Source organism: Hylobates moloch, unplaced genomic scaffold (assembly GCF_009828535.3).
Source record: "Hylobates moloch isolate HMO894 unplaced genomic scaffold, HMol_V3 SCAFFOLD_8, whole genome shotgun sequence".
Lineage (NCBI taxonomy): Eukaryota > Metazoa > Chordata > Mammalia > Primates > Hylobatidae > Hylobates > Hylobates moloch.
The window spans coordinates 117413097-117428100 of NW_026652283.1; the positions used below are offsets into that span (position 1 = coordinate 117413097).

Sequence of the window (15004 nt, forward strand, 5' to 3'; positions counted from 1 at the left end):
TCGATTAAAATATTTTTTTCCATTAGCTTAGAGGTCAGCTAATAATTTGACAAAGATTTCTATATTTGTTTGGAACTTGCAGAGGGGCTTTGTGTATGTGTTGGGCCCTGCTTTCAACACTCAGCCAGACAGTTTACAACTCTGCCTTGGCCTACACTTTCTGCTTGTGCAGGGAAGGTAGAAATTTCCCAGGTTTTTACTGAACATGCACACAGCCTTGACAAACACAGTTTTGCAAATTCTCAGAAATATGTTGAAGCTTTTCAAAGCCCGTATTCCCCAAAGCATCTCATTCCCAGTACTTTCTCTCAAGATTTTTGTTTAGTCTATTGTTTTCCCCAGTGTTCAGGCAGCAGTGTTTATGTTTTTCTGTAAATGTTTTCTAACACCCCCACACACCAAGTAGCAGCTTTACCACTGTGTGAGGTCCAGATTAGGTGAAAAAACAAGGCTTTTGAGAATATATTCCAGGGAGTCAACAGACAGATCAATTTTTCATGAATGAAGTCCATTCTGTTTCTTCTCGCATTGGTATTAAAAATCTGGGCATTATTTTCAAGCCTGCTACTTCTCTGTGAAGAATGGAGGTAAGTTAAAAACCACAAATCGGTGTTCTTACTGAGACCAGATATTTTGCTAGAATTAGCACTCCCTAGATTTCTGAAAACCTTATGTTATTTTTCAGAGTTCTAAAAAGCTTTATTTTGACAGTTGTTACCAGTTTTTAGTGTATGTTATAAAGAGATAAAATTTTGAACATTTTTATTCCATTTTTGCTGATGTCACTACACCATAACCTTTTTATTATACTATTCATACCATAAAATTTATTCATTATACTATTATTATTATTTATCAGTCACAACAGTTCCCAATATTGAAAATGAAGGACAATAAAATTCTGGCAATTTTAGTCAAGAGCATAATGGATTGAACCACGTAAAACTGACATTTTTGAAACTGAAAAACAAAATTATAGCTACAGCGGCACATTGTATTTTTCAAAAATGCATTTCCAAAAACTGTAGTTTTCTAAAAATATATATTCCATCCCACGAGATCTTTTTATAATGTGACACTGATATTCCTCCACTGAGAGGCGAAGTCTATGCTCCCTCTGCTAGATATGAGGGAAACCTTTGTAACCGCCTTAACTAATAAATACAGTGCAGGCGGATCACGAGGTCAGGAGAGTGAGACCACCCTGGCTAACACGGTGAAACCCCGTCTCCACTAAAAATACAAAAAAAACTAGCCGGGCGTGGTGGCAGGCGCCTGCAGTCCCAGCTACTGAGGAGGCTGAGGTAGGAGAATGGCGTGAACCTGGGAGGCGGAGCTTGCAGTGAGCCGGGCTCCCGCCACCACACTCCAGCCTGCAGCCTGGGCGACAGAGCGAGACTCCGTCTCAAAAAAAAAAAAAAGAACACCTCACACAAGTGACAGCCTCTGTTTTAAGGACCAACTTAGTAAAAAACAAACAAACAAACAAAAACACGTAGCTTTTCATAAATGGATCTTAGACAATACTCTTGTCTCTCTTGCAAAAAAAAAGAAAAGAGTGTATTATGGAAACGTTTCCTTACAAACCCTAGGACTTTTGTAATAAGGATGTTCTGTACTCACAGGGCCTTACTTCTTGGCCCCATTCAAAAAAGAAAATTAACTAAAGGTATTAATTAACCTCTGGTGAAATTGAGAGCCATAGAAAAAGGAAAGGGTTAGCCATCTGGTTTCCTACAATTAGGTTAATTTGTCACCAAATTTAGAGACTCTAGAGTTTGGAAATATTCCAGCGGAAGCTGTTTTATTTCCTTTCTGTTAAGCTTCACTGACCAAGAGGAACCTCAGGTCCCCAGAATTAAATAAAAGCCCCTGTGTTCCACCAGCCCTGATCACTCACGTCTCTATTGGGCACTCAACCATGAAACTCCATTCCCTTATTTCTGTTCTCCTCCTCTTTGTGACTTTAATACCAAAAGGTAAGACGGTGAATGATTGTAGAAATCTATTGGGACGCCTAGACCGGAGGAGGTCTACTGAGATAATTATACTGCGGCCATCCTAACTCAGACCCCAATTCGCAGCCTTAGGAATTCAGAAATCCAACATGTTTATCTTCTTTGGTACTAATGAGGCCACAATTGAGAAGCAGGGCAAGGAGTTCTTTCAACAGAAAATGGGGGTTCAAGAGCTCGATAATTAGAAACTGGGGCTGAAATAGAGTTAGGGGTATCGAAGCTTTGATATGTGATTTAAATGTTAGTAAATAAAGCAAACCGCTATCATCAAGGCTTCACTCTCCAAAAAGGAGAGTGAAGATGATAGTTCTTGGTTCAAACTCAGTAGTGAATGGAGGTGACGTAGAGTCTATTGGTGAGGAATATTTGTGAAGGGTAGCAGTTATGCAAAAAAGACAGAGTTCAACAAGAAAATTTTGCATCAAATTATAAAAGACCAATAGAAATTTGGAAGCAAGGGAATTTGGAAAAGAGTAAACAGGGGCATGAAGCTTTAATGGCAAAATTTTAAGCATAAGACAAATAATATAGAAAACACTTCAAGACTCTTAGTTGCATCCTTAGGGTCCATGATTCAGAAGTTTAAATATTGAAATGTAGAATCAAACTGAAAAGGAAATATAGAATCAAACATTTTCAGGGTGTTTCATCCAGATCCTGGTAAGATATGATAAAATTATTATCTCCACTGTTAATAGTGGCATGTTCATATCCCCCAAAATAAACTGGGTGGTCAATGAACAAAGATCTCTTCCTCGCTTTATCTCTGAGATTATTTTTTAAATAATTTCAACTTATATTGTAGATTCAGGGGGTACATGTGCAGGTTTTTTATGTTGGTATATTTTGTGATGTGGGGTTTGGGGCATGATGGTGATCCCATCACTCAGGTAGTGAGCATAGTACCAAATAGTCAGTTTTTCAATACTTTTTTCCCTCCCTCCCCACTCTAGTAGTCTCCAATGTCCCATCTTTATGTCTGTGAATATCCAATGTTTAGCTCCCACTTATAAGTGAGAACATGCAGTATTTGGTTTTCTATTTCTGCATTAATTTGCTTGGGATCACATCCTCCAGCTGCATCCATGTTGCTACAAAGGATATGATTTTGTTCTTTTTTAGGGCTGCATAGTATTCCATGGTGTATATGTACCACATTTTCTTTATCAAGTCCACCATTGATGAGCACCTGAGTTGATTCTTTGTCTTTACTATTGTGAGTAGTTCTGTGATGAACATAGGAGGGCAGGTATGTTTTGGGTAGAATTATTTTCTTTTGGACAATATATCCAGTAATGGAATTGCTGGGTGTAATGGTAGCTCTGTTTTAGGTTCTTTGAGAAATCTTCAGACGGCTTTCCACAGTGGCTGAACTAATTTACATTCCCACCAACAGTGTATAAGCACTCCTTTTCTCCACAGCCTCATCTGCCTTTCTGTTATTTTTTGGCTTTTTAGTAATAGCCATTCTCACTGGTGTAACATAGTTCTCATTGTGGTTTTTATTTGCATTTCTCTAGTGATTAGTGATGTTGAGCTATTTTTCATGTTTGCTTGCTGCTTCTATGTCTTCTTTTGAGAAGAGTCTGTTCATGTTTTTCATGTCTTTTCCCCACTTTATTTGTTTTTTGCTTGTTGATTTAAATTCCCTGTAGATTCCGGATATTAAATTTTTGTCAGATGCATAGTTAGCAAATATTTTCTCCCATTCTGTTGTTTTCTGTTTACCCTGTCAATAGTTTCTTTTTCTCTGCAGAAGCTCTTTAGTTTAATTCGGCTCTACTTGTCAACTTTTGTTTTTGTTGCAATTGCTTTTGAGTACTTAGTCATAAATTATTCCCCAAGGCCAAAATCTAGAATGGTGTTTCTTAGGTTTTCTTCTAGAATTCTTATAGTTTGAGGTCTTACATTTAAATATTTAATCCATCGTGAGTTAATTTTTTGGATATGGTGAAAGATAGGCATCCAGTTTTATTCTTCTGCTTATGGCTGGCCAGCTATCCCAGCACAATTTATTGAACAGGGAGTGTTTTCCCATTGCTTATTTTTGTCAACTTCGTCAAAGAGCAGATGGTTATAAATGTGCAGCTTTATTTCTGGGTTCTCTATTCTGTTCCAGTGGTTCATGTGTCTGCTTTTGTACCAGTCCCATGCCGTGTTAGTTACTGTAGCCTTATAGTATAATTTGAAGTCAAGTAGGGTGATGCCTCCAGTCTTATTCTTTTTGCTTAGGATTATTTTGGTTGTCTGAGTTCTTTTACGGTTTCATATGAATTTTAGAATAGTTTTTTCTATTCTGTGAAAAATGTCATTGGTAGTTTGATAGGAATAGCACTGAATCTATAAATTGCTTTGGGCAGTATGGCCATTTTCACGATATTGATTCTTCCAATCCACAGCAGGGAATATTTTTCTATTTGTGTCATCTGTGATTTCTTTCAGTAGTGATTTGTAGTGTCACTTGTAGAGATCTTTCACCTCCTTGGTTAAATGTATTCATGGGTATTTAATTTTTTGTGCAGCTATTGTAAATGGGATTGCATTCTTGACTTGGCCCTCGGGTTAAACATTATTGGTGTATAGAAAGGCTTGTACAAGGATCTTGTACATTGATTTTGCATCCTGAAACTTTACTAAAGTTGTCTATCAGGTCCAGGAGGCTTTGAAAGAATTTTTATGGTTTCTTAAGTGTAGAATAATATCATCAATAAAAAGAGGTAATTTGATTTCTTCTTTTCCTATTTGGATGCCTTTTAATTCAAAAGGCTAATTGCTTTGGCTCATATTTCCAGTACTATGTTGATTAGGATGGTGAGAGAGGGCACTCTTGTTTTGTTCCAGTTCTGAGATTCTTTTAAGTGCAATCAAAGCTACTCAATTGTTTGATCTTTACCTAATCTGTGGACGTGCTGAGATCCACCTCACATATGATCGCCTCCTTCTGAAGGAGTTTATGCAATTCTCATTTGGTTCTCATCTTTGGTCAGAAGATACAAAGGTCAGAAGATACAAATAGAGGTCAGATACACTTGTAGTGATATCTGATGTGAAATTATATGACGGTAATAATTTCAAATTAAAATAAAATTTAGTGGCAATTGTTTTTATTTTAGATAATAAAACCCATGTACAGATAAAGAATGTGATTTTACTCAGATCACATAGGTAGTAGCAACATTGCAGCTAAAAGCAAATCTCTTTAATCTGGGTCAATGTTTTTAATCAAGCCATAGGTATAGATATGCGTACAAAAATGGTAACTCTGATTTCTGTCAGACTTGTTTCTCAAAATCTTCTAATTATATATTGAGGAAACTCAGGAGGTTTTCTGCTATATGTGACAACATGGATGAACCTGGAGGACATTATGCTAAATGAAATAAGCCAGTCACAGAAGATAAATACTGCATGATTCCACTTATATGAGGTACTTAAATAGTCAAACTCATGGAAACGGGTAGCAGAATGGTGGTTTCTAGGGACTGGGAAGGGAGGAGGAAATAGGGAATTGCTATTTAATGAGTAGAAGTTTTCAGTTTTATTAGATGAATAAGCTCTAAATATCAACTAAAATATTATATCTATAGCACTTAAAAATTTCTTAAGAAGGTAGATCTCACTTTAAGTGTTCTGACCACAATAAAATAAAAGATGAAGAGCAAGAGGTTATTTGAGGTTGAAAGCTGAGTTAATCTCCCCACAAATATGACAAGAATCTTTCAGAGGCCTGCCTTTCAAGCTGTGACATCTTCCTGCAGGAATAGAAATATCAGCCCTTCTTTGTTCCTTCCAAATCAGTTATACCAGGAAGAAGGATTAAATGAAGGCCCTATAATTCTGCACAGGAGGGAATCACTTTTGAATAGCCAGGTTTCTTGTGATCAGAGGATATTAAAACCATATGTAAAGGTCAAAATGCCTAACTTGTGCATATTGAGATGTTCTTGGTCACATTATGAAGTGGGACCCAGAACACTCAGGTCGAAAAATAGGAATTTCATTATCAGTTGTGTATGGTCTCTTAGTACTAAATAGTTAATTGCTGAGCTGTCTATACAATTTAATAATACTGCACTCCAAAAAATCTGATCTTAATCTATGCTGTGACTGTTGGGCATGTAGAATTTATCAGGTGTCTGGAAGCATTCTGATAATCTTAGAAATTTTATAAGTCCTATATAACTTGTACCTCATAAAATTTCTTTTAAGAAAAATTGAGTGGCTAGATCATGAAGAGTTTTGTTAAAGACATTTTTACCCCCCAAAAATCCAGTTAAGTAAAAAAAGGTATTGTTTACATGAAAAAATTTCTCCAAAGAAACTACATAATCTGAAATATTAGTTTATCAGCTTAAGGTCTGATGAATATTAAGTTATAGCTACTTGAATATATGTTTTTATGTATCCTTATATTTATTCAAAAAAGAATGCATGGTATCCTATAAAAAATTGGAAAAGTTCATATACATTTATATATACACACAAACATACATATGTATGCAGGGAATATGACTCTAAAGAGGTTAGAATGGCATAAATCTTGGATTGCTGCATTAGCTCTCTGAGAGTTAAGAAAATTCTAGCATTCTTCTTACACTGACTATGGAGAATAACATAATATCTAAATACACAACATTGGACAGGAGCAGAAGACAGCTTGAACTCACATTATGTAGAGAAAAGGAAACTGCGCTTCTATTTTTTGATTGATAAAGTTCCAGGAAGAGCCTGTTCCATTTAAATCCTCCATATCACCCCCCCGCCCCACAAAAAACTTAAAAGTTACTGACTCAATGAGTTCTAATGCTAGGAAAGTTATATCCTTTTAGAAAGGAGATGAATGCTCTATTAAGGGTCTTTTCCAGTGTGACTCTAAGTTCTTCTCACTGCATCCACAGAAATTAATGTTGTGATATAATATGAAGTGAACACCTAAATTGTTTCTTTTTCCAAAAGCACTTTTTAAATATGCATCCTTTCCTCAACTGCCGTGTGATATAACCATTATAACATATTAATGTGAAATAAATTCTAAAGTGTATTAGAGAGTGCCTCTCTTCTTTGGCTCTATATGTATATACTTCTGTCAATAACTCTGAAAATAAATGTGAATATCTGGGAAGAAATTTCCTTCCTCATGAATGAGGAATATGAATCTGAATATGAATTAAGTAATTTAATCTTATCTTTTTGAGTTAAACTAGTGCCCTTGGCATGACGATATGTCACAGTCATCGGTAAAAAGGGAGATTATAACTCTTTGGCTTGATGCTCAAAGTATACCTCCTTAAATTAAGCTTCCCGTGTAGCAAGAAGCACATCACTGCTAGGATGAATTGTTCCACTCGTTTTGAGTGAAGGAAGGGACATTTCCCAAATAGAGGAATTGGCACTATCTTAGGCTACATGCTGTGTCAGTAGGCTGAACTTTACAGTACAGTGGGTTACTCATCCTACTGAGAGGAAGTTCACTCTTTTGGCTTCAGCTGAAGATTCACATTCCACCTCATTTTGCATGCGATGCCTCTAAGTTCACATGCATAGGCCTCCTTGATGCCACACTCTGCCTCTTACTATATCTTTCCCAGTACTAATAACCCCTGATTTTAGCTTCATTTAAAAAGTCTGACAATGTTGCCAGATGTTAAATGTATGGATGAAGTTATCAGGGAAAAGACCAACAGCTAGCAACAGGTCTCCTATGCTTCTGAGCATGAAGCCTGTGTTCTGTGTAGACAATGCAGTTGAACCAGCGCCTTCCACAACTGGCTGGGGAGACCAGGTCTCTCTCTGAAAGGCAACCACTTTCTCTTCCACAGTAGTCTTGGAAAAAAGAGAGAATATTACAAGGTATTACCCAACTCCCCCATCATGATACTCTCTTGCTGCACAGAAACCCTGAGTTTATGAACTGCTAGTCTGATAGTAGAGTATAATACCAGAGTTCACTAGCTTGAAGCTCCTAACAAAAGTGGAAGACAATCTTGCATAGGTTATGAGCGCTCAGTTCCAAAAGGCTGCATTGGTTTTTCTGGCTATGGATCTATTTCTACAGAGTAGAGAAACAATAATGATAGCCTAGTTTAAATACTAAACAATAACAAACAACAACAAAAAGATTGAGAGCTGAAAAGGCCACCAAACTGTTTCTCATCTACAGAAGCAAAGAAGCCAGAGGTAGTATATTACAGGACAGTAAAAACAAAATAACACCCAGGTGTGTTAACAGGATGGTTCAGGAACTAATGTCTGTTAATGAACATCAGCAAAAGTGTTTTTCTTATATAACATCTGCGGTGATATACAGTAGGAAAGATAAACTATGGTTGTGCTGAGAAGGCAAGAGAAATGATAGTAAGCATAGAGAAAACTACTGAATTACAGCACACCCTTAGCCATATGCTTCTCAACAACCAGAAGAATTAACAGAACATGTGGATACTCTTAAGGGAAAATACTTTTTAGCTCTGTGAGTAATTCTCTCCAGGTGTCTGTCTATCTATCTATCTAGCTATCTATCATCTATCTATCTATTCATTCCTCCATCTATCTATGAAGTATTGAGCAACATAGGAAAGGTATTTCTTAGATAGTCCTGAAATGAGGAAATTAGTTTAGATAAAATCTAAAGGATTGATAGGCTTTCTATGAAAGGAGATGAAGATATGAACATGCACCATTTGATAGGGATGATGTATGCACAGATGGGAATTTGGAGGGACAGATACTTCCTTTGAAACTATTTCTTAGTGGCGGCATTGTTGGTGTTTGGTGCAAGACAATTTCTTTGGTGAAAAATTTAGCAATGCTGTGCTATCTGCCAAATACCAAAGACACTTTCCCTAGGCATGGTGGCAAGAACAAATGGTCCCATACATTTCAAAATGTACTGCTCCACGGGAGGACAATCCATTTAAAGGATTTTAGAAATCTGCCTATTTCCTTCAAGGTGTATGTAATCTACAATCTTGGCTCCCTTCCCATAAAAAGGCACTATTTCTGTCTATGGGTCTGATCCTTTCATATAGACAATGTTTTCTTTCCTATCCCAAAGCCATTCTTCTGGGGGTTTATTGTTTTATGTATATTTTCGATAGTGAATTAATGATGTTCTTAAATCTCTTCCTGTGCAGGAAAGACTGGCGTTATTCCAGGACAAAAACAGTGTATTGCTTTGAAAGGGGTGTGCAGAGACAAACTATGCAGCACACTAGATGATACCATTGGTAAATGTAATGAAGAAAAAAAATGTTGTAGAAGGTGGTGGATACTTGAGCCCTATCCAACTCCGGTTCCCAAAGGAAAATCTCCTTAGGTGGGAGCAAACGTTAAGCCCTTTGAACTCCCAGAATGGATGGATAAATTTTGCAGACTCCTGTTTAACCCAATTTCTTATTCTTCCTTGACTGGAAATAAATGTCCTAATCCCATGTGTACTGACTGCCTCCTGGAGCATTTCTTCTTGATGCACATGCAAGCCTCTTAAGAACTATAAGAATAAAGTAAATAACAGAAGAATCTCATACCCTACAGTTATTTATAAAAAATATAAGTTTCTAAAAAAAAGATTAAAATGTTAAATATGTAAAACAATAAGAATATGAAGTATCAGTAGGCGGTGTTCGATTATTTGAAGTGCAATGTCGACCTTCTTCCTCATCCAGTTCTGAACAAATATCATTTTCATTACTAACAGAGACCTACTTAGATAATATGGGTTAAAGCCTGCTAATCATGTGACCTTGCTAACATTGCACCTGAGAATTAGGCACATTACCATTCCAGTCACTCCAGCACTTGAAGCAGGTCTCCCCTCTACTGCCCCCTGCCCCTAGAGAAATAGAAAAGAAGACCTGCTTTCTACAAGTAGGCTCACTAGGAGGAGCTGTAGAGCTGAAGAGTTGCTAACTCAGCATGCCTGGTTAGTTCTTTCCAAACTCTCCATCAGATAACTCCATTTTCTGGGGCCAAGAAAATTAAAGGGCAGGGAGGATACCAGGAGTATGACATGGCGTGAGTGCCACAAAGATGGAAAACATCTAGAATGAGGCCTAATTACCCCACAAACAAAATTCAAGAGTTTGTATTTTTTTAACCACAAAGCTTATAGTCAATGAATCAGGGAGGATGGGTTATCTCCCTATGCAGAGGAGATGTCAGGACTCTATTAAAGTAACTCTAATCGCATCTTCATGGATCTGTTTCTTCAATAATAGTCATTGCTTTTTCTGTGTCTTCTCAGAATCACTCATGAACAGCATATTATTCTGAGATCACATTCTAAGCTAATCTCAGAATAATACACTAATATAATTTTTACCATATACATTTTACACATAGCTGAAAATTTACATCTTCTCTTCTTTCTCATCTTAAGTTACATGCCACTACACTATCGAGTGTAGCACATTAGAGATTCTTTGATAATTAAATGACATTAAGAGACTTTAAAAGTCATAAACACCCTCTTATATTAAAACGCTAAAAAAGAAAAATTTCCCACATTTGAATATAAACAACAAGTCTCCTTATAAAATTTCTAGGCATAAATTGGCCGGGCGCGGTGGCTCACGCTTGTAATCCCAGCACTTTGGGAGGCCGAGGCGGGCAGATCACGAGGTCAGGAGATCGAGACCACGGTGAAACCCCGTCTCTACTAAAAAATATAAAAAATTAGCCGGGCGTGGTGGCGGGCGCCTGTAGTCCCAGCTACTCGGAGAGGCTGAGGCAGGAGAATGGCGTGAACCCGGGAGGCAGAGCTTGCAGTGAGCCGAGATTGCGCCACTGAACTCCAGCCTGGGTGACAGAGCGAGACTCTGTCTCAAAAAAAAAAAAAAAAAAAAAATTTCTAGGCATAAATTGAAGTTCAAAGATTGAATCTCTTCAACCTCTATGTTAAAGCCCAAAGACATTAGAATCCAAATGAATTACTGCCTGAAATGAAATTATCTTCCCCTTGTTAAGTCCAAATTTTTCTATTAAATGTAAGCAAAAAAAAAAAAAAAATCATCACTCATTTCTTAATCTCCATCTTTGTGAATTAGTGAAAGTTTCTTCAGAGACTTGACATTGAATTAATATAACATCCCAACTCACTGAAGCAAAAAGAACATTTTTTTTTTTTTGAGACAGAGTCTCGCTCTGTCACCCAGGCTGGAGTGTAGTGGCGCAATCTCAGCTCACTGCAAGCTCCGCCTCCCGGGTTGCCGCCATTATCCTGCCTCAGCCTCCCAAGTAGCAGGGACTACAGGCGCCCGCCACCACGCCTGGCTAATTTTTTGTATTTTTAGTAGAGACGGGGTTTCACCATCTTAGCCAGGATGGTCTTGATCTCCTGACCTCGTGATCAGCCCTCCTCGGCCTCCCAAAGTGCTGGGATTACAGGTGTGAGCGACCGCGCCTGGCCAGAACATTTTTTATCTCTGAGCAAGAAGAAAAAACAGGTAAGGGAAATGAAAAAGATAAGGAACAAAAAGAATCAGTCCAGAAAATCTAATTTCTTTTTTTTTTTTAAGTGAGAGAAAGTTTATTAAGAAAGTAAAGGAATAAAAGAATGGCTACTCCATAGGCAGGGGAGCCTCTAATTTCTAATTCTGATTGTTTTTCTTAATTTTCTTTCTAATGATACTCTCGATTTTACCATACAATATTGGCCATTTAATAAAGAAGTTCAGGGACAGGCAATAAAATATAAAGTAGAGCAATGTCTCTGATCTCCAGCACTGTCAACATTTTGAGAAGAACAATTTGTTTTTGCTGTGGGGAGCTTTCCTATATATTGTAGGATGTTTAGCAGCCTCTCTTGCCTCTAAGACATTTCTCCCACCTGTGACCAAAAAATAAATAAATAAACAAACAAACAAAAAAATCTCTACACATTACTAAAAGTCCTCTGAGGGCAACATTGTCCCTAGTTGAAGACCACTATAGTAAAGAAATCATCAGTTAAAGCTGAAAGTAAATAGGAGTTAGAAAATTCACTCAAATAGAGACCTTTGCCTGTAAACTTTCAAAGAGTAAAACAACATCACATATAAAATAATAAATCAGAAAAGTCTTCTGACAATCCAAAGACGAATTATGTCTCTTTATCTGAAAGATATAGATCTACAGATAACCCCTTTGGTTTTTTTTACTGCTGTGCTAGTTGTTAGAAATACCTGACCTTATCTTAACCACTGATATTTTAGGGCGATATTGCTCTGATATCTCATCCAGAGGTGCAGAAATCCACGTTTTAGGGACATTTAAAAGATTTCTGGGAAAAGGCTGTCTGTGCCTTTTGATAACAAGACTGGGTGAATTACATGCAATCTGTTGGAGTACTTGACTATATCTTCTGCAGAAGGCCATGTTTACTGTATACAATGATATGATTCCATGCATGAAACATATTATATTGATGCTAATTTATGAGGGCATAGTTGATAAACTACAGAGGAGTTAATTTTATTGTTATATAAAGGCAAAGGCAGGCCAGACGCAGTGGCTCATACCTGTAATCCCAACACTTTGGGAGGCCAACGTCAGGAGTTCAAGACCAGCCTGGCCAACATGGCAAAACCCCATCTCTACTAAAAATACAAAAATTAGCCAGGCATGGTGGTGGGTGCGTGTAATCCCAGCTACTTGGGAGGCTGGGGCAGGAGAATCGCTTGAACCCAGGAGGCAGAGGTTGCAGTGAGCCAAGATTGTGCCACTGCATTCGAGCCTGGGCGACAGAGCAAGACTCCATCTCAAAAAAAAAAAAAAAAAAAAAAAAAATGCAAAGGCAATACGATATATCATGAAAGCTTGAGATACTCTCAGATCTTTGCCAGTTGTATATTTACAAGTTCATTTTGTTCTTTCTATCTTTCTGGAAAATTTGATATGATCGAGAAAATAGAGTTTCCGAATAAATGGCAAGTCACAGAAATACTTGAAAATGGTCCAAGTAAAATGGATTTTACTATCATTAGAAAAAGATTGCAATTTCCATATTCAAATTACAAAATAAAATATTTTTGCTGCTGTAAGAACCATAGCTCATATAACCTTGAAAGGTTTTTATATTATATGTAAAGTAGTATGACATCCAGTGATAGACTGAGATGGGTTAAAGAGCGATACTATGAACACTAAAGCAACTCTTAAATAACACAACAGTTTAATAACAAAAAAATTGAATAATCACAATGACCCAACTGCTTGAAAAAAAGAAGAAAAAGAAATCAAAGAACAAATGAAACAGGATATCCGTAAGGTGGCTCAGTAGAAGGTCCCCAGCCTTCATCCACCCACAGAACACTGATTTGGCAACCACCTATGAATAAAATGTCTTTGTGGGAACATCAGGACCCAGTCAGGAGGTCATGACAATCCACTAGAGCCCATGACCAAGGAAAACTGCTTTGAGAAGGCAGACCCATGCCCCTGGGATTAGACTCACCAATCATAGACAGGCCATTAACACAGAAACACCGCCATCTGCCTGTGGACCCTGCTGCAGCCCTGCTTACATGTGATTCCAGATGCAGCCTCAAAAGTCATTCCCAAAAGTCATTCAGGAGCAGGTTGTTTAATTTCCATGTAATTGTGTGGTTTTTAGTGATTTTCCTAATATTTATTTCTATTTTTATTGGGATGTGGTGAGAGAGTGTGGTCGGTATAATTTCGAGTTTTTTGAATTTGCTGAATATTGTTTTATGGCCAATCACATGGTTGATTATTTAGAGTGTGTACCATGTGCAGATGAGAAGAATATATATTCTGTTGTTGGGTGGACTGTTCTGTAGATGTCTTTTAGGTCCATTTGGTCATATGTCGAGTTAGGGCCTAAATATCTTTCTTAGTTTTCTCTCTCAATGATCTGTCGAATGCTGTCAGTGAGATGTTGAAGTCTCCCACTATTACTGTGTGGTTATCTAAGTCTTTTTGTAGGTCTCCAATAACTTGTTTTATGAATTTGCACACATTTGTCTTGGGTGCATATATATTTAAGATAGCTAAGTCTTCTTGTTGAATTGAACCCTTTATCATTATGTAATGCCCTTCTTTGTCTATTTCTATCTTTGTTGGCTTAAAGTCTGTTTTGTCTGAAATCAGAATGGCAACCCCTGCTTTTTTGTTTCCCATTTGCTTGGGAGATCTTTCTTTGAGCCTTTACTTTGAGCCTATGAGTGATGGGTCTCACATGCAATGACACTGAAGACAGCATACAGTTGGGCTTGCTTCTTTATCCAACTTGCCACTTTGTGCCTTTTAAGTAGGGTATTTAGTCCATTAATATTCAAGGTTAACATTGCTTTGTGTGGATTCGATCCTGTTATTATGTTTTTAGCTGGTTATTATGCAGACGTCATTGTGTGTTGCTCTATAGTGTCAATATCTATGTAATTAATTGTGTTTTGTGGTGGCTGGTACTCTTTCATTTCCATATTTAGCACTCCCTTAAGGACCTCTGGTAACGCATGTCTGATGGTAACACATTTCCTTAGCATTTGCTTGTCTGAAAAGGATTTTATTTCTCCTTTGCTTATTAAGTTTAGTTTAGATGGATATAAAATTCTTGGTTGGGATTTCTTGTCTTTAAGAATGCTGAATGTAGGCTCACACTGTCTTCTGGCTTATAGAGTTTCAGCTTAACCGTCCACTGTTACCCTAATGGGATTCCCTTTGTGGGCTACCTGCTCCTTTTCTCTAGCTGCCTTTAATACTTTTTCTTTCATGTCGATCTTGGAGAATCTGATGACATATGTCTAAGGGATGGTTGTCTTGTGTAGTATCTTGCAGGGTTTCTCTGCATTTCCTGAATTTGAATCAACCTCTCTAGTGAGGTTGGGGAAATTTTTATGGAAGATATCGTCAAATATGCTTCCCAAGTTGTTTTCTTTCTCTCCTGCTCTTTCAGGGATGCCAGTGAGTCATATATCTGGTCGCTTTACATAATTCCATATTTCTCAGAGGTTTGTTCATTTTTTTGAATTCTTTTTTCTTTATTTTTG

At 37.4% G+C, this 15004-nt stretch overlaps 1 protein-coding gene across 1 annotated transcript; it reads left to right on the forward strand.

The window, feature by feature from the left end:
* Positions 1 to 1921: 1921 nt before the first annotated feature.
* DEFB130B (defensin beta 130B) lies at positions 1922 to 9333 on the forward strand. Its single transcript, XM_032159149.1, has 2 exons — positions 1922 to 1979; positions 9152 to 9333. Exons 1-2 carry the CDS (start codon positions 1922 to 1924, stop codon positions 9331 to 9333), a joined length of 240 nt encoding a protein of 79 aa, XP_032015040.1.
* Positions 9334 to 15004: the final 5671 nt, after the last annotated feature.